Source organism: Macaca fascicularis, chromosome 13 (genome assembly GCF_037993035.2).
Source record: "Macaca fascicularis isolate 582-1 chromosome 13, T2T-MFA8v1.1".
NCBI lineage: Eukaryota > Metazoa > Chordata > Mammalia > Primates > Cercopithecidae > Macaca > Macaca fascicularis.
In genome coordinates this window covers 97,944,796-97,964,424 of record NC_088387.1, presented here as the reverse complement: position 1 = coordinate 97,964,424, position 19,629 = coordinate 97,944,796, and the positions used below count along the sequence as shown (strand labels likewise).

Here is a 19,629-nt window from a genome sequence, read left to right as displayed (position 1 = left end):
GTTAAAGTCCCAAGCCTCAGTACCTCAGAATGTGACAATATTTGGAGACAGGGCCTTTAAAGAGGTGATTAAGGTTAAACAAAGTCATACGGGTGGACCCTAATTCAGTCTAACTGGTGTCCTTATTAGAGGTGGAAATCTGAACACAAAAGGCATCAGAGATAAACACGCTCAGAGAAAAGACCATATAAGGACACAACGAACGATGGCCACCTGCAAGCCACCAAAAGAGGCCTCGCAAGAAACTAAGCCTATGGATACCTTGGTCTTAGATCTTAGGAGCTGTGAAAAAATTAATTTCTGTTGTGCCGGGCGCGGTGGCTCAAGCCTGTAATCCCAGCACTTTGGGAGGCTGAGACGGGCGGATCACAAGGTCAGGAGATCGAGACCATCCTGGCTAACACGGTGAAACCCCATCTCTACTAAAAAATACAAAAAACTAGCCGGGTGAGGTGGCGGGCGCCTGTGGTCCCAGCTACTCCGGAGGCTGAGGCAGGAGAATGGCCTAAACCCGGGAGGCGGAGCTTGCAGTGAGCTGAGATCCGGCCACTGCACTCCAGCCTGGGCGACAGAGCCAGACTCAGTCTCAAAAAAAAAAAAAAAAAAATTAATTTCTGTTGTTTAAGCCACCTAGCCTGCCGTATTTTATTACAGCAGCCCTACCAAACTAACAGAGTGGAGTGAGGGGAAATGACATCCCTGGTTAAAAATCACTGATGAAAAGTTTTACTGAAGAGTATGTTTCATATTTGAAATACATACACTGAAAGGAATATGTGTATCTATGCTGGAGCTCACATTCTTATCCTCAACATGGGATACGTATAGGCTCTCTGGACCTTTCCAGATTCTGCACATTCACCTGTTACTGTGCTTCGTGTGATGCAGCAATTCTTGAGGGAAAAACAATCCATCTTAAGGTCTCTTCCCATTATATATAGTCAAGATGATACATACATATTAAAATAGTGCAAAGAAGTTAAAAGTTTTTTACAATTGTTTTGTAGTACTCTGGCATGATTAATACTTGTGGTATGTATGTCTATCCATTTGAAGGCATAGAATATCTCTGACTAAAGATATTGTGATGATTTAAAAAGTAATTTTTAATGTAATTCAAGTCATCAACCAAATAAAATGTTATAATCACACAAGATCTAAATCTGGCTCTACTACACGACTAGGTATGCATTTTTGCAAAACCCTACTATATGATCAAGGTAGGCTCATGGGATTCCAGGGTTGTGGCAGAATAGTGCCAGATCTTTTATATCTTCTCACCACGCATTTCAAACAAAGTCTTTTAACAACTTGACCCTCTAACATCTGATTTGTAAAAACTGCTTAGTGGCCAATATTAGCTAAGAACTACAATCCTGCAGAACTGGAATTGTAAGAGATCATTTAAGTCAGCAGTTTCAAATCTGTTGTCTTTTTATTAGTAGAATCTTTTTTTCCCCAAGCAAATCTTGAGTGAAACACCAAGAAAAATAAAGCACATAAATGTCAAGTTTCTCTGTTGTGAAGTGTGGAAAGAGTTGGGGAGAGATCACTGTTCTGCTGCCCAAGCTTCCCCTCTCCTGCCTCTGCTTGGTCCTCCTCAGACCATCTTACAGAGACCAATCTGAAAACCGAAAATCACTCAACTAACACAACTCTTGATTTCATGCAAGGGAAAAGTGAGGCACAGAGAAAGGAAATGTCTTGCCCAGGAGTACATGGTTCATCAGTGTCTGAACTGACGCTACAACATAATTCTCAGCATTCTGAGTCATTATCCTTTTCTCAGTAAACCATATTGTACAGTTTGTTTATATGAAAATGTGACTAATGACATTAAGACATAACTAATTCATGAGAGATTTTAAAACACAATTACATTTTTCTTTTTTTTTTTTTTTTTTTGATGGCATCTCACTCTGTCACCCAGGCTGGAGTGCAGTGGCGTGATCTTGGCTCACTACAACCTCCACCTCCTGGGTTCAAGTGATTCTCCTGCCTCAGCCTCCCAAGTAGCTAGGATTACAGGCACCTGCAACCACCCACCACAGCTGGCTAATTTTTGTTTGTTTGTTTGTTTGAGATGGAGTCTCACTCTGTTGCCCAGGCTCAAGTGCAGTGGCGCGATCTCGGCTCACCACAGCCTCCACCTCCCAGGTTCCAGTGGTCCTTCTGCCTCAGTGTCCCGAGCAGCTGGGAATACAGGCACACACCACCACTCCTGGCTAATTTTTGTATTTTTAGTAGAGACGGGGTTTTACTATATTGATCAGGCTAGTCTCGAACACCTGACCTTGTGATCTGCCTGCCTCAGTCTCCCAAAATGTTGGGATTACAGTGAGCCACCACGCCTGGCCCATGTCCGCCTAATTTTTTTGTATCTTTTTTTTTTTTTTTTTTAGTAGAGATGGAGTTTCATCATGTTGACCAGGCTGGTTTCAAACTCCTGACCCCAGTTGATCCACTCGCCTTGGCCTCCCAAAGTGCTAGGATTACAGGTGTGAGCCACTGCGCCTGGCCCACAATTACATTTTTCAACAGGTAGCTCTGGCATCATTCAGATAGATTTCACTTAAACTTCAGCCATACCAGTGCTTCCAACTCAAGATGCAGACTCTTCTTTTTAGAGTTTAACCTGACAATTTCTTCTTGTTCTCTATTCTTTTGATTGAGAAGCTCCTGTCGCCGAATTCTCTCCCATTCTAAGCGACGTTGTCGTTCAAGTTCCTGTTTTGCTGCCTGAAAAAAAAGGAATTAAACTTAATTTTTAAATTAAAAATTTTGCATGATTCAAAAACTGGGAAGACAATAGAAGTTAGGCAGAGTTTAGCACTTAGTGGCTATAGTGGCTAAGGGTAGCTAGGCAAATCTAGTTTTATTAATGGGTCTAAAGACTTCCAAAAAAGTGGCTTCATCTATCATATTTTCTGATTTCTTCAAGAGATCTTTTTTTTTTTCCCCCCAGACAGCATCTCGCTCTGTCACCCAGGCTGGAATGCAGTGGCACCACCTTGGCTCACTGCAACATCTACTGCCTGGGCTCAAGCGATTCTCCTGCCTCAGTCCCCGAAGTAGCTGGGATTACAGCCACATGCCACCACGCCTGGCTAATTTTTGTACTTTTTGTAGAGACAGGGTTTCACCATGTTGCCCAGGTTGGAAGACCACCCTTTTGTTACAGTCATTTTTCTCTTAATAAGTTACAGAATGACTTCATAAATATAAATGTTAACAGGAATAATCTCCCCTCTATTCTGGTATCTGGGGGAAAAAATTCTATTTATATTATTTCAGTGCGCAATAACTTTCTGTGATTCATCCCTGGCCCTTTAAAACACAGCCAGTCCTCCTAAGGACCCTTCTTTCCCAGCAACACTATCCCAAAGGCCTGTGTAAGCCCATCCTCTCGATTCCTCTCTAGAGAGACTTTCAATGCCCCACTCTCATCTTTCTGCCTCTCCAATTCCTTGGACTCTTAATCTGGATCTTAAACTTGCTTTAGTCTAATGACTTGCTCAGCTGGCTAACTAACCTTAGCTCCTCACTCAACTTAGCTCTGCAGTCAATCCTCCTTTCATTGAGATATCACATGCAGAGGATGCTTTCTCTACCACTTACCAGTTCTGAAAACTCCTTATAAGCAAGAAGCCTCTTTCCCTCCTCAAGGGAAGGAAGGATCAGATTTGTACAGGATGAGAACGAAATGATGCAGAGCAAAAGGCAAAACAAAAATTCAAAAATAAGCATTTTTTAATCAAATAAAATACAGTCACTTATTAAATGTAATGATTTTCTTAAGAAATAAAAAATTTAAAAATAACCTCTCGTCTTTCTATCTCTTTTCTCCTTTCTTCCTCTCGTTGCCTCTCCAATTCCCGTTGCTTCTCCAAGCGTTTTTCTAATTCAAGTTGTTTCTTCCATTCTTGTTCTTGTAATTCTCTCTGTTTTCGTTCCCACTCTTCCTTTTCTTTCTGGGCTTTACGTTCTGCCTCCCTCTGTTGCTGCTCCATCAAGGCTTGGCGTCGCTTCTCCAGCTCCATGTTCCCTCGCTCATAGTTGGCTTTCCGTTTGTCCTCAAAAGTAACTGAACAGGGTATGCCATCAGCATCCGCACACATGAACAGCCTACAGAACCTATAATCTAGTTTCTACAATACTTACGCCTTGTGATCATTTGAGTGCTATTAGTATTTGAATACTTCCCCTGAGGATAATTTTAACTCATATCTAAGTGGAAAAATATCTACTTTCTTCAAGGATATTCAATTTTAGAAAATAAAATTTTTAACTTTGAATCCATTCAAGAGAGAAATAATTTTTATAAACTTGCCAATAAAAATACTTTTTGGCCGGGCGTGGTGGCTCACGCCTGTGATCCCAACACTTTGGGAGGCCAAGGCGGGTAATCACCTAAGGTCAGGAGTTCAAGACCAGCCTGGCCAACATGGTGAAACCCCGTCTCTACTAAAAATACCAAAAATTAGTCAGACATAGTGGTGGGCACCTGAAATCCCAGCTACTCAGGAGGCTGAGACTGGAGAATTGCTTGAGCCCGGGAGGCAGAGGTTGCAGTGAACCGGGATTGCGCACTCCAGCCTGGGTAACGAGAGAAACTCCGTCTCAGGGAAAAAAAAAAAACTTTTTCGACTTTTTTCTCTTCTTCAAGGACAATCAAAGCTGTGTGGTTATACATTTGTTTTGATGTCATTAGCATCCTAATATATTAAAACAGCTACAAATGTATTATTTCAACCAAAATTTAAATGTTTTTAAAGGTAAAGATTTCATTACAAAGTTTGCTCTAATAACTCAGGCTAAAGTAGGAGAAATACTTTAACTCCGATGTCTATAATCCTGTCAAATACATATAATTGTCTCTTCTTCATACTCTTTTCATTTTGACCATCTTAATTTTATCAATATCAAAATACATCCCATCTATCAAAGTTTTTTCTCATATAGCACATAAAATATTAAAAATATAAACATTCTAAATATTCAGTTACATGTAAAGGTAGAATTTAAAAGAATTCAGTATAAATATACAACTTTGACACTCAATGATACCTGGTAATTTCTTCTGAGGTTCCTCTTCTTGTATTTTCTGATATGAAGGCAGAGTTCCATTAATGGAATCAATTTGCTTTCCTCCTCTAAAAAAAATCAAACAACAAAGTTAGCATCGTGCAGTCTGGACATTTTCAGACTAGATAACACAGACTACCAGTGATTACAGCAATTTGATATTGGGAATATAGTATTAAAGATATTTAAAACACTTTGGTATGTCATTACAATATGTAGCAGTATATGGATATTCAAGACAGAGAAATCTGGATTCAAATCATGGTTCAGCTAATTTTTGTTCTTGGGCAAATTTTTCTTTATCTCCTTAGTCATTAGCTTCCTTATGCACAACATGATGAAAACACACTTTTTTTTTTTCTTTTTTTTGAGGCAGGGTCTTGCTCTGCTGCCCAGGCTAGAGTGCTGTGGCATAATCACAGTTCACTGTAGCCTCTAATTCCTATGCTCTAGTGATCCTCCTGCCCCAGCTTCCAGAGTAGCTAAGACTACAGGCGCATCTGGCTAATTATTTTTATTTTTGTAGAGACGGGGTCTCACTATGTTGTCTATGCTCGTCCTGAACTCCTGGCCTCATGTGATCCTCCCACCTCAGCTCCCAAAGTGTTATGATTACAGGCATAAGCTGCCATGCCTGGCCCACACCTACTTCTAACATGTACCCTTTTCCAGTATTACTCATTGAATACTAAAATAAATGGCAGTGCAAATATTTAACTCTCTTCTAAATCACATCTGCCAAGTTATCAAAACCACAGCTCTCGACCTCCAGGCACACTCACCTGAAAGATGGAGGAACAAGCTCAGGAGGTAAAGTCAGTGGTAATGGCTGTCCAGCTTTGGCCATGTCAGTAAGGTGCATTGCAAGAATAAACTCTTCTGCTTTTAGCTGTCCATCACCATCAATGTCAGCCAGAGTCCTAAAGAAAATAAAATTAACAACTTAATAAAGCCTATTCGGAGTAAAATATTGCTTCAAAAGTTCAATTTTTTATTTTATTTTATTTTATTTTTTTGAGATGGAGTCTAGGTCTGTTGCTCAAGCTGGAGTGCAGTGGCAGTCTCGGCTTACTGCAAGCTCTGCCTTCTGGGTTCACACCATTCTCCTGCCTCAGCCTCCCAAGTAGCTGGGACTATAGGTGCCCACCACCACACCCGGCTAATTCTTTGTGTTTTTAGTAGAGACGGGGTTTCACCATGTTAGCCAGGATGGTCTCAATCTCCTGACCTCTGATTCGCCTGCCTCAGCCTCCCAAAGTGCTGGGATTACAGGCGTGAGCCACCCGTGCCCGGCCAATTTTTTATTTTTAAAAGAAGGATAATGATGGTAAAACTGCTGGGTACACTTATTTTAGTGAAATGTAAATACATACATTTACATAACTCACTATTGAATGTACATATTTACATTCAATAGTGAGTTAATTTTCACCCTTGATTTTCATGACATAAAAGAGAGTGAAGAAACTCTGAAACAGAAAGAGACCTACCCCTTCTGAGAAAGTGGTTTATCTTACTCCATGGTTAATTCACCTACCAAATCACATTTACCTATATTAAAAATGAGATACTCTCTGATTCTCCATAGAAGGGATTAGATCAAAGAAAACAAGTTTTTCTTGTAAAATATAGTCATGAACTGCATAATGACATATCAGTGAACAATGGACTGCACTTATAATGGTGGTCCCATAAGATTATAATGGAGTTGAAAAATTCCTATCACCTGCGGACATTGTAGCTGTCATAATGCAATGCATTACCTATGTGTTTGTGATGATGCTAGTGTGAACAAACAAACTGCACTGCCAGCTGTAGAAAAGTACAGCATATACAATTATGTACAGAACATAACACTCAATAACAATAAACACCTATTAATATGCTACTGGATAATGTATTTACTATACTGCATTTTTATATATATATATATTTTTTTAATCTTTTTTTAAATTATTGTTATTTTTTTAAATTATACTTTAAGTTCTAGGGTACATGTGCATAACGTGCAGGTTTGTTACATATGTATACTTGTGCCATGTTGGCGTGCTGCACCCATCAACTCGTCAGCACCCATCAACTCGTCATTTACATCAGGTATAACTCCCAATGCAATCCCTTCCCCCTCCCCCCTTCCCATGATAGGCCCCGGTGTGTGATGTTCCCCTTCCCGAGTCCAAGTGATCTCATTGTTCAGTTCCCACCTATGAGTGAGAACATGCGGTGTTTGGTTTTCTGTTCTTGCAATAGTTTGCTGAGAATGATGGTTTCCAGCTGCATCCATGTCCAAAGGACACAAACTCATCCTTTTTTATGGCTGCATGGTATTCCATGGTGTATATGTGCCACATTTTCTTAATCCAGTCTGTCACTGATGGACATTTGGGTTGATTCCAAGTCTTTGCTATTGTGAATAGTGCCGCAATAAACATATGTGTGCATGTGTCTTTATAGCAGCATGATTTATAATCCTTTGGGTATATATCCAGTAATGGGATGGTTGGGTCATATGGTACTTCTAGTTCTAGATCCTTGAGGAATCGCCATACTGTTTTCCATAATGGTTGAACTAGTTTACAATCCCACCAACAGTGTAAAAGTGTTCCTATTTCTCCACATCCTCTCCAGCACCTGTTGTTTCCTGACTTTTTAATGATTGCCATTCTAACTGGTGTGAGATGATATCTCATTGTGGTTTTGATTTGCATTTCTCTGATGGCCAGTGATGATGAGCATTTTTTCATGTGTCTGTTGGCTGTATGAATGCCTTCTTTTGAGAAATGTCTGTTCATATCCTTTGCCCACTTTTTGATGGGGTTGTTTTTTTCTTGTAAATTTGTTTGAGTTCTTTGTAGGTTCTGGATATTAGCCCTTTGTCAGATGAGTAGATTGCAAAAATTTTCTCCCATTCTGTAGGTTGCCTGTTCACTCTGATGGTAGTTTCTTTTGCTGTGCAGAAGCTCTTCAGTTTAATTAGATCCCATTTGTCAATTTTGGCTTTTGTTGCCGTTGCTTTTGGTGTTTTAGACATGAAGTCCTTGCCCATGCCTATGTCCTGAATGGTATTACCTAGGTTTTCTTCTAGGGTTTTTATGGTATTAGGTCTAACATTTAAGTCTCTAATCCATCTTGAATTAATTTTCGTATAAGGAGTAAAGAAAGGATCCAGTTTCAGCTTTCTACTTATGGCTAGCCAATTTTCCCAGCACCATTTATTAAATAGGGAATCCTTTCCCCATTTCTTGTTTTTCTCAAGTTTGTCAAAGATCAGATGGCTGTAGATGTGTGGTGTTATTTCTGAGGCCCCTGTTCTGTTCCATTGGTCTATATCTCTGTTTTGGTACCAGTACCATGCTGTTTTGGTTACTGTAGCCTTGTAGTATAGTTTGAAGTCAGGTAGCGTGATGCCTCCAGCTTTGTTCTTTTGACTTAGGATTGTCTTGGAGATGCGGGCTCTTTTTTGGTTCCATATGAACTTTAAAGCAGTTTTTTCCAATTCTGTGAAGAAACTCATTGGTAGCTTGATGGGGATGGCATTGAATCTATAAATTACCTTGGGCAGTATGGCCATTTTCACGATATTGATTCTTCCTATCCATGAGCATGGTATGTTCTTCCATTTGTTTGTATCCTCTTTTATTTCACTGAGCAGTGGTTTGTAGTTCTCCTTGAAGAGGTCCTTTACATCCCTTGTAAGCTGGATTCCTAGGTATTTCATTCTCTTTGAAGCAATTGTGAATGGAAGTTCATTCATGATTTGGCTCTGTTTGTCTGTTACCGGTGTATAAGAGCGCTTGTGACTTTTGCACATTATTCAGTTAGGAAAAGAAGAAGTCAAATTGTCCCTGTTTGCAGATGACATGATTGTATATTTAGAAAACCCCATTGTCTCAGCCCAAAATCTCCTTAAGCTGATAAGAAACTTCAGCAAAGTCTCAGGATATACTGCATTTTTTATTGTTATTTTAGAGTGTACTCCTTCTACTTACAGAAAAAAAAGTTAACTGCAAGACAGCCTCAGGCGGGTCCATCAGGATAAATTCCAGAAGGCATTGTTATCATAGGGGACAATGGGTCCATGCGTGTTATTGCCCCTGTCCAGTGAGACAAGATGTGGAGGTAGAAGACAGTGATACTGATGATCTTGACCCTCTGTAGGCCTAAGCTAACGGGTGTCTTTGTGTATCAGTTTTTAACAAAAGTTTAAAAACTAAAAATAAATTTTAAAAATAAAAAGAGCTTTAAAGAATAGGATATAAATATCTTTCTGTACAATGTGTTTGTGTTTTAAGCTAAGTGTTATTACAAGAGTCAAAAAGTTTTTTTTTTTTTTTTTTTTTGAGACAAAGTCTCACTCTGTCGCCCAGGCTGGAGTGCAGTGGCCGGATCTCAGCTCACTGCAAGCTCCATCTCCCGGGTTTACGCCATTCTCCTGCCTCAGCCTCCCGAGTAGCTGGGACTACAGGCGCCCGCCACCTCTCCCAGCTAGTTTTTTGTATTTTTTAGTAGAGACGGGGTTTCACCATGTTGGCCAGGATGGTCTCGATCTCCTGACCTCGTGATCCACCCGTCTCGGCCTCCCAAAGTGCTGGGATTACAGGCTTGAGCCACCGCGCCTGGCCTAAAAAGTTTTAAACAATTAAAAGGTTTATAAAGTTAAAAAGTTATAGTATGCCAAGATTAATCTATTGTTGGGGAAAATATTTTTTGTAAATGTGGTGTAGCTTAAGGGTACAACAACATTCTGCACAATTACATTTGCCTCCAAGCTTAATACTAACTTTCAAATGGCTGTTTTTATAGAGCATCTCTGAGTCACAAACTTTTACAGAAACAGTATCTTTCTCATGATAGGGGAGAGAGAGTTTAATTAATTAATGCATAGTTAATCAAATGTAATTAAGGGACAAACTTACCAAATAGTAGCTAGCTGAGTTTGAGAAAGATTTGACTGAAGAAGGGCATTTCTAGCTTGAAAACCTGATTAAGCGGAGAAAATCACAAAGGAATTCTTTAGTCTCTTTCAAGTTATGCACAACAAAATAGCTGTATCTGTAAAATAACAATGCTACTAGGGTATCCTGGGAACTTTTAACATCAAAATGTTTTTACCATGTGCTAGGTGCTAAGCATTCAGTAGTAATCAAACACAGTCACTGCCCCAAGGAATTTCAAATCTAGAATTAGTGGTATCAAGTGCTCTCCCCTGTCTTTTCAGCAAGATAATAATACACACAAGTGGCTAACATGAAAGAACAAGACATCAGGCACATAGAGTATTAGAGGCCAAGATTGTGGGCCCTCTTGTACTCCCAGCAGGTGCAGCACTTCCCACTCCTAGGTGACTGAGCTGTGAGTAGCAGAAGAGTCAGGCGCCACTCTGGGTTCAGTCTGAGTCAAGGTCTGTCCAAAACAACTCTCACACAAGAGATTACATCTGCCAACACTTTCTCAGCAACAGCTCCAACTACAAGAAAGCCAGCCAAGTGCAGCTAGATTTATTGTCCCACTGGGCCTTCAACATAGGACTAGATAATCAAAGCAACCATGTATTACAATATGCAGCTAAATGTTTTTGTTATATAACTTTTAAAGCATTTTCATTCTACTTTTTCAATCTGGACATTTAACATAAATCACATAAAAACACTGGAAATTAAACCCGGAGCCTCGCCCTACTGATTACTCCTCAGATTTCACTTAGGAAATTGATTTGAGTAGGTCTTTGTGTTAAAAGGAAGATTCTTCTAAATAAGAGAGATGGAAGGCTATTTTAAACCTGAAAAAAAGGTTCAAAACTATTTCAGCTTTTGGACAAAAAAAAAAAAAAGATCCTTTTGGACTGAAAGAAGATCCCTTAGCATCAGGCAATAGAGTAAACAGAAGAGAGGAGGAGGAGGAATGTAAATGGTTAAAAATCATATTCATGGAGGGCTTTATAGGTATGAGGCAAAGTCTGAGTAATACAAAGGGCCATAGAGAGCCAGCAGAGTATCTTACTAAGGAAAGCTCATTGGAACACGTACACTTTTAGTCGGCCAAGCCTCTGGATATCCTATATCCTCTGCTTAGAATGCCAGACCCTCCATTCTTTACTTTGTAGTCTATCCTCTAAGATCTGGCTCTAATGTCTTTTCTTCTGTGAAACATTCTCTCTTATATCCTTGGAGTTAGTCACTTTCTCATCTACATTAATCACAGCACTTTTAAACAAGTAATTAAACACCTTGATTACATGAGCTATATACTATGGGCTCTTCAAAGGTATGAACCATGTCTTCCTCCTCTCTGTATTCCTGTGCCTAACAGAGTGCCCAGAAAGTATGTGATTCAGGAAACAGTTACATCAATGACTTAATCTAAACAAATTTTTAAAAACTATGTTTAGGGGGAGAAGAAGAGAAGGAAAAAAAGGAAAAAACAGACTACTGGACAGGCACGGTGGCTCATGTCTGTAATCCCAAAACTTTGGGAGACCAAGGCGGGCGGATCACCTGAGGTCGGGAGTTCGAGACCAGCCTGGCCAATATGGCGAAACCCTGTCTCTACTAAAAAAAAAAAATTAGCTGGGTATGGTGGCGTGTGCCTGTAGGAGGCAGGAGAATCGCTGGAACCCAGGAAGCAGAGGCTGCAGTGAGCCAAGATCGCACCACTGCACTCCAGCCTAGGTGACAGAGCAAGACTCTGTCTCAAAAAAAAAAAAAAAAAAAAAAATCACCAACTCCTACATTTATTGAAAAAAACAAACATATAAGTCCAGATTAGCCTCATCTTCATATTCTTGGGGCTCATGCTCAGCTTAAGGACACCAGCAGCAACTATTCTTTTTATAGAACACCTTGTCTTTACCCACAGATACATAGCTTTACCCTTGTAGGTCTCAGAATAATAATGACATTCTCTAAAAACACCACAATACACAACCTTCATACAATGTGGCATATACTAATGAAGTTATATTAGGATCATTTCCCCACAGTTGGCTCCCCATTCACTGCCCTTCATATCCCAATGCAAAATCACCTCTGTTTATACTGTTACATTTACAGTACTTATACAAAGTGTACTACTCTTAAGTATGCTAATGAATTTTCTTTTTTTTTTTTTTGAGACATAGTCTAGCTCTGTAAACCAGGCTGGAGCGCAGTGGCGTGATCTCAGCTCACTGCAACCTCTGCCTGCCAGGCACAAACAATTCTCCTGCCTCAGACTCCAGAGTAGCTGGGATTACAGGCGTCCACCACCACGCCTGGCTAAATTTTGTATTTTTAGTAGCGATGGGGTTTCACCATGTTGACCAGGCTGGTCTCAAACTCCTGACCTCAAGTGATCCGCCCACCTAAGCCTCCCAAAATGTTGGAATTACAGGTGTGAGCCACTGCACTTGGCCTGCCTAATGAATTTTTACATAGGTATGCACATACACACCGATATCAAGATGCAGAATGTTTCCAGCAACTCAGAAGGTTTGCACATGGTCCCTTCCCCACATAGTAAACACATTATTCTGATTTCTATCACCATTAATTAGGTCTCCTGTTCTTCAGTTTTGTATAAATGGGTTAAATGGTATGGTCCTTTTGGGATGCTTTCATTCAATACAATACCTATGAAAGTCATTCAAGTGGTTGCATGTATCAGCAATTCATTTGGTTTTATTGTTTTAAAGTATTCTGTTACGTAAATATACCGTCATTTATCTATTCTGTTGATGAACACTTAGGTTGCGAACATTTTTGTACGCATCTTTTTCATCAACTTTCGTTCAGCTGAAAACAAATAACTTCTTTTTATTAGAGAGATGGGCTCTCACTAAGTTGCCCAGGCTGGACTCCTGGGCTCAAGCAATCCTCCTGCCACAGCCTCCCAAGTAGCTGGGACTACAGGCACATGCCACTATGCCTAGCAAAGAGAATTTTTTTTTTTTCTTGAGACAGAGTCTTGTTCTGTCGCCAGGCTGGAGTGCAGCGGCGCCATCTCGGCTCACTGCAACCTCTGTCTCCTGGGTTCAAGCAATTCTCCTGCCTCAGCCTCCAGAGTAGCTGGGACTACAGATGTGTGCCACCATGCCCAGCTAATCTGTGTATTTTTAGCAGAGACAGGGTTTCACCATGTTGGCCAGGGTGGTCTTGATCTCTTGACTTCATGATCTGCCCACCTTGGCCTCCCAAAGTGCTAGGATTACAGGTGTGAGCCACCACCCTCGGCCAAAATAAACTTTTTAAATGCAAAATGTAGGGTACAAAGAAGTTAATTTTTTCAAAGAATAGGAATTATGACTTTATATTAATCTCCAGTATGGTTCAATACCATATTTCACAGAATCTAAAATTCCACTGGCTATAAGACATACTATTATTTTATGCATAAGAAAGCACTGCTAATGAAACTATGACACAGTGCTAAGACATCACTAATTGTAGCACACATCCTAATTTTAGAGACATTAAAATGTAAAAAAAAGCGTGTCAAAGAAAGCATACCTTGTTTCATGCAATTTGATAAAATTACAGAAAATCTTAGATATGTAATATGAAATAAATGTAAAAATACAAAGTATATATATAAGTTAAGAAGTATAAGTCACCCGTGAACCTACCACCCATCTTAAGAACTAGATTACTAAATGCCTTGAATCTATCTGTGTTCCTTGACTTATTCCCATGCTTCCACAAGAGGTAACCACTACCCTGAATTTTGTATGCATAATTCCCTTGCTTTAAAAAATAGTTATCACATAGTTATGTATCTTTAAATAAAATACTGTATATATTTGCTTGTCCAATCAATTCCAAAAGTCTTACTGCTTGTTCCCTTGCCTCTCTGCATAACTACTGACCCTAGACTCCTATTTCATAGACTACTTTTCATTCTCCAAATAGGCCATGTACTTTTTGCTCTTAATTTCTCATTTGTCACCATCAAATGCCCCCACGTTCGATCTCTGTCGAAATCCTGACTTTTTCATGGAGCTTAAATGCTCCCTTCCTATAAGATACCTCATCTGAACTCTTCAGCTTTAATATATCCCATTCTATGTTACTTAGCACTTAAAGTTCTATTATTATTTTTTTTTTTTTTGAGACGGAGTCTCACGCTGTTGCCCAGGCTGGAGTGCAGTGGCGCGATCTCGGCTCACTGCAAGCTCCGCCTCCTGGGTTCACGCCATTCTCCTGCCTCAGCCTCCTGAGTAGCTAGGACTACAGGCGCCCGCCACCGCGCCCGGCTAATTTTTTGTATTTTTAGTAGAGACGGGGTTTCACTGTGGTCTCGATCTCCTGACCTTGTGATCCGCCCGCCTCGGCCTCCCAAAGTGCTGGGATTACAGGCTTGAGCCACCGTGCCCGGCAGTTCTATTATTTTTAAACACGTATTTTACTCGGTCCTAAATCATAATTTCTTGCTGAGTGAAGGGGGTGTGGGAAAGTTAGAAGGTGGGAACTCTACTTGCCTGTTACCCTCTGTTTATGTCTCCTTTGCTGTTTTCAATTAGTACAGTTTGGATGACATTTTAGCCTGGACTCAAATGTTTTACAGTGAACTAAGGCCAAGTTTTACAGGCACATTTGTGCTAGAGCACTAAAGGGTGAGCTATGCTCACCTGAGGTTTTATAATAGGGTAAGCAGAGAAAAAGCCCAATGCAGAGGAGGATTCTCAGGAAAAGTGAGCTGAGGCTAAGTTCCACACACTCTCTCTTGTGACCCATAGCTCTCCATCCACTGCAAAGCTTAGAGGATGAGGTTTGATCTTCTTAAGGGACAGGTCTTTTGCCAAAAAGTTGGGGGTATATCTGGTGCCCGACTTGACAATAAGAACTTTGAAGAAAGCAATCAAGTTGAATCCATCTTTGAATCCTTATACAACTTCAGGTATTTGTATTTATCAAACGCCTGCTAAATTTTTTGGATGTTAAAATGTCAGATGAGCTATACAATACAAATTCAAATGAGAGTTCTTCAATGGAAGTCCACACAAAAGACCCTTTCTCATGCTCCTCAGCACTGTATGCTGCTTACCTGAGAGATATCCACTCATGCTTTTGTCAAGACTATTAAATTTTTGCCGATATTTTAATCTTGAAGGCTGAGGAACTGCCCACTCTGAGGTCCCAGTCTTGGGTGAGTTCCCTGAGAGTGAAGCAGTCGAGGAAGTTGAGCTATAAAAAAATTTATTTAAAATTTTTATGTTGCTAAATAAAATATATTTAATTAAACTTTGTAAGACCAAGGCATTAAGAATCTTATATACCAGGGGTCCCGAACCGTCGGGCCACAGACCTGTTACAAACCAGGCTGGACAGCAGGGCTCGGTGAGTGGCAGGTGAGTCAGCACTACTACCTGAGCTCCAGCTCCTGCCCAGTGAGCAGCGGCATTAGATCCTCATAGGAGTGCGAATCGTATTGTGAATGGCACATGTGAGGGACCTAGGTTGGATGCTCCCTTTGAGAATCTAATGCCTGATGATCTGAGATGTAACAGTTTCATCCTAAAACCATTGCTTCAAGTCTGTGAAAAAACTGTCTTCCATGAAACCAGTCCCTGGTACCAAAAAGGTTGAGGACCACTGTTATATACTATAATGGTGACTGCCTTTTTTGGGAGACAGAGTCTCACTCTGTCACCAGCCTGGAGTGCAGTGGCATGATCCTGGATCACTGCAACCTCTACCTCCTGGGTTCAAGTAATTCTCCTGCCTCAGCCTCCCGAGTAGCTGGGACTACAGGCACATGCCACCAGGCCCGGCTACTTTTTGTGTATATTTTTAGTAGAGACAGGGTTTCATCATGTTGCCCAGGCTGGTCTCGAACTCCTGAGCTCACGCAATCCGCCCACCTCAGCCTCCCAAAGTGCTGGGATTACAGGAGTGAGCCACTGTGCCTGGCCAATGGTGACTGCTTTTGCATTTTACATTTTTTTTTTTAATTTTAAGCAATTATCACTATTCTTAGTAAAGCAAAGACCATACGAAGTATAGAACTCCATGAGACTACCGCATATAAAGAATCCGCTCTGTGCCAGACCTTATATCATACTAAGGCCTTTACAAATATTTCTAAAATCCTCCCAACAAACTTAAAAAATATTACAGTCCCCATCTTTTAGATGGGTAAACTATGGCTCAGCAATGTTAAGAAAAAACAAGGTCACAGAATCAGTGAGTAACCTGGGATATGAATGTTGTTCTTCTGGGTCAAATCTAACACTCTCCGTACACTACCCTGAAGAGTATAATAGTGATTTATATGAAGGATGATTAATGTAATGAATACTGATGCATTTGTGCTTTGTAAAAGTTAAAAGATACCAAATTAGTATAATCTGCTCAAGAAAGAAATTAACAATGTACAATGAGTATGACCACTCCTTGGGAAATATAACATCTTTTAAAGGAAAAGTACACAGCTTTAGGCAAAAAAAATAATTAAAATATTTTTAGTTTACATGAAGTATTTTTTCAAAACTAAAATGCCACAGACACTTAATAATTCTAAAAATAAATAATATATTTTATGTGAGTTGTAAGTAGTAAATTTACCTTAAGTATTTGTACTTGGCCATTATAAAGTAAAACTTAGGTAAGCTCAAAGCTTTAAAAAAATCATTTGCTAAAAAAAGACTTCTTATTGAAAGAATACAAAGCTGTCAGAGTTAGGTAGTCATACCTACTAGATCCTACATCAATCAGAGACTGTGCTTTCTGTATACTAGCACCTCCAAATCCTCCCATCATCAGACTGTAAGATGACCCATGAGGCAATGCTAAAAAAGAAAAAGAAGGAAAGGATAAAAGAAATTTGTATCTGTTCAAACATAAATATAATAGTTTCTTTCTTTACATGAAATAATGACTCATTAGAAACAAAGTACTCACTTGAAGAAGAATAAGGAATGGATAAAGGCTGAATGAGACTGGCGGTTCCATTTGGTAATGATGATGTGCTAACAGAAGGCACTAGGGGAGCGGGCATCATTAAGGGAGGAAGGTTGGTCCCTGAAGTCGCAGAGGACAATGATGTTATAGGTGCAGCTGGAGGCAATGGCTGAGGAATGGACAGATTGGGCATGCTTCCCATTCCTAAAGTCAAAAGAAAACACTTTCTCCAATGCTAGAAAATCAATTATAAAACACATACAAAAAACAAGTTTACAGTACAGTGGGCAGACTCTATGTTTACCGAAACACCACAGAGAAATTATCCTTCGACCCAGCAATGAGGGAGGTAAACTGCTGCTCTAATACTAATATTCTGATCTGTATGAACTAAGAAAATACCTAGTAAAGAGTTAAATATTCTCCTCTCTCATCATGAATAAAACTAAGCAGCCTTTTCCAATTGAATATGAGTATCCTCAAGGAAAGAATATATTACCAGATCCAACGAGGTTTTTGTGATAGGATAATACAGTGCTACTAAGTTACTTAATACACACACACTCACACACACACACACACACTCACATACACCCACACACTCACACCCACACACCCCCCACACACACACACCCACACACTCACACCCCCCCCCCACACACACACACTCCCTCTTCTCTCTCTCTCTCACACTCCCCCCAAACAAAAAGACTGTAAGTAGTAGATATTTTATGAGATCCACTTATGCACATGCATTATTTGCAAGAAAGTGTGTCACATATTTTCCTTTTCTTGTAAGTAACATTCCTATGAATTCAAGGACAAGTCTTTAAAAAGAACAAAGTGATGACTTTTATTCATTTATTAACTGCAGAATACTAATATATAAATATGGTCACACAACGATTTGGTGTTTATCTCCAGAATTCACTACAATAGTGAAATAATTTTGTGGAGTTTGTTGTTCGTTTGAGATGGGGGTCTCACTATGTTGCCCAGACTAGAATGAAGTGGCTATTCACAGGTATGATCATAGCACGCTACAACCTCAAACTCCTAGACTCAAGCAATCCTACCCACAGCCTCCCAGGCAGCCAGAACTACAGGCACACACCCCTATAACCAGCTCTAGAATTCTATGTTCTTTTTTTTTTTTTTTTTTTTTGAGACAGAGTCTTGCTCTGTCGCCCAGGCTGGAGTGCAGTAGCCGGATTCAGCTCACTGCAAGCTCTGCCTCCCGGGTTTACGCCATTCTCCTGCCTCAGCCTCCCAGTAGCTGGGACTACAGGCGCCTGCCACCTCGCCCGGCTAGTTTTTTGTATTTTTTTAGTAGAGACGGGGTTTCACCGTGTTAGCCAGGATGGTCTTGATCTCCTGACCTCGTGATCCGCCCGTCTTGGCCTCCCAAAGTGCTGGGATTACAGGCTTGAGCCACCGCGCCCGGCCTATGTTCTAAAATATGTAGTGAAGGAACATGTTTCAGATACACAGACATACCTAATTGAATGTTCCATTCAAAATGAGTGTTTCTCACATATAATTATAAGAAATTGCCTGATCAAACTTAACAGAAAACATACCACCTGGTTATCGCTGATGAATATGTAAACCTATGAGCCCAAAGTCTGCAACTTTTGGCCCTAAATTTAGCTGGCTAATTAACCTTTAAAAAAAATTCAACTTACATAAAATTTTAAATTATCTCCCAAATCAAACCATTTCAAGTGAGTTTAAAACTGCTCAAAATTTTTTCTATATTACTAATATATATATATAGAGAGAGGAAACTAAGACTAGTATTTGGGATTGGCTATACCTAGGGAGACCATATAATTTATCACACAACTAGGAGTTGTAAAAGGAGACACTAACTGGACCAGGTGCCAGGACAAAAGGCATAAATCAGAACTGTCCCTAGAAAACCAGAACACATGGATCCCCTACCTGTGACAGTGAATTTAATATTTATTATCTCTAAAATGAAAATTAACTTGGAATTTGGGGATTGTCATTTTGTGCTAACAAATCCTTTTCTAATACTCAAATATGTCTAGGGATAAAGTTTAAGTAGCAAATACAGGTATTTAAATTAATACACACTTACCAAAACGAGCAGAAATTAATGGAGAAAACATAGGGGGTTGCTTCATAATGGGAGGGAGAACCACAGGCAATTGTTGGCCTTGAAGCTTCAGTTTGATGAGTTTCATAGCTATGGAGAACTCTTGCTGATCCATCTTCCCATCCTTGTTTAGGTCTGATAAAGCCCTAAAAGGAGCATGAGGTAGGTAGATTGGTATGTGGGGTGGTGGTGGGAAAACTAATGTTATTTTGGAGGTTAACAAAGTAAAAAAGATGATATGGCATTCACGTGTGCATCATCACTAAATTTAAAATATCTAATATGTAAAATATATAATAACAAAAAGATAAAACCTACACATTAAGAAATACTGACCAGAGATAACAACTAATAAAACACTGACTGTCTATACAGAATCTAGAAACCTTTGGGCTGAATTCCACCAGTTTAGGTATAAAAAAATTCAAGAGTATAATACTTCAAATTTAATTTATTCATTTGTCCAAATATTTATTGAATACTTGCTATGTACCTCATACACTGCCAGGCATGAGAATATTCCAAGTGGAAAGACGGGGTAGGGGTTGT

General features: G+C 39.8%; 1 protein-coding gene across 11 annotated transcripts in view; it reads right to left on the bottom strand.

Moving 5' to 3' along the window:
- ITSN2 (intersectin 2) overlaps nucleotides 1–19,629 on the bottom strand; it is a 157,499-nt gene that overhangs the window by 91,707 nt on the left and 46,163 nt on the right. For all 11 annotated transcript variants that reach the window (XR_006691761.3, XM_005576435.4, XM_074012224.1 and 8 more), the window contains exons 5-13: nucleotides 19,063–19,226; nucleotides 16,959–17,162; nucleotides 16,750–16,846; nucleotides 15,103–15,242; nucleotides 10,002–10,065; nucleotides 5,868–6,005; nucleotides 5,068–5,153; nucleotides 3,822–4,084; nucleotides 2,590–2,739 (exon numbers count right to left, since the gene is read on the bottom strand). Coding sequence is in view for 10 of the 11 variants with exons in the window: in XM_005576435.4 (XP_005576492.3) it covers nucleotides 2,590–2,739; nucleotides 3,822–4,084; nucleotides 5,068–5,153; nucleotides 5,868–6,005; nucleotides 10,002–10,065; nucleotides 15,103–15,242; nucleotides 16,750–16,846; nucleotides 16,959–17,162; nucleotides 19,063–19,226 (1,306 nt within the window). In the remaining variant the exon portion in view is untranslated. The remainder of the gene's footprint in view (nucleotides 1–2,589; nucleotides 2,740–3,821; nucleotides 4,085–5,067; nucleotides 5,154–5,867; nucleotides 6,006–10,001; nucleotides 10,066–15,102; nucleotides 15,243–16,749; nucleotides 16,847–16,958; nucleotides 17,163–19,062; nucleotides 19,227–19,629) is intronic.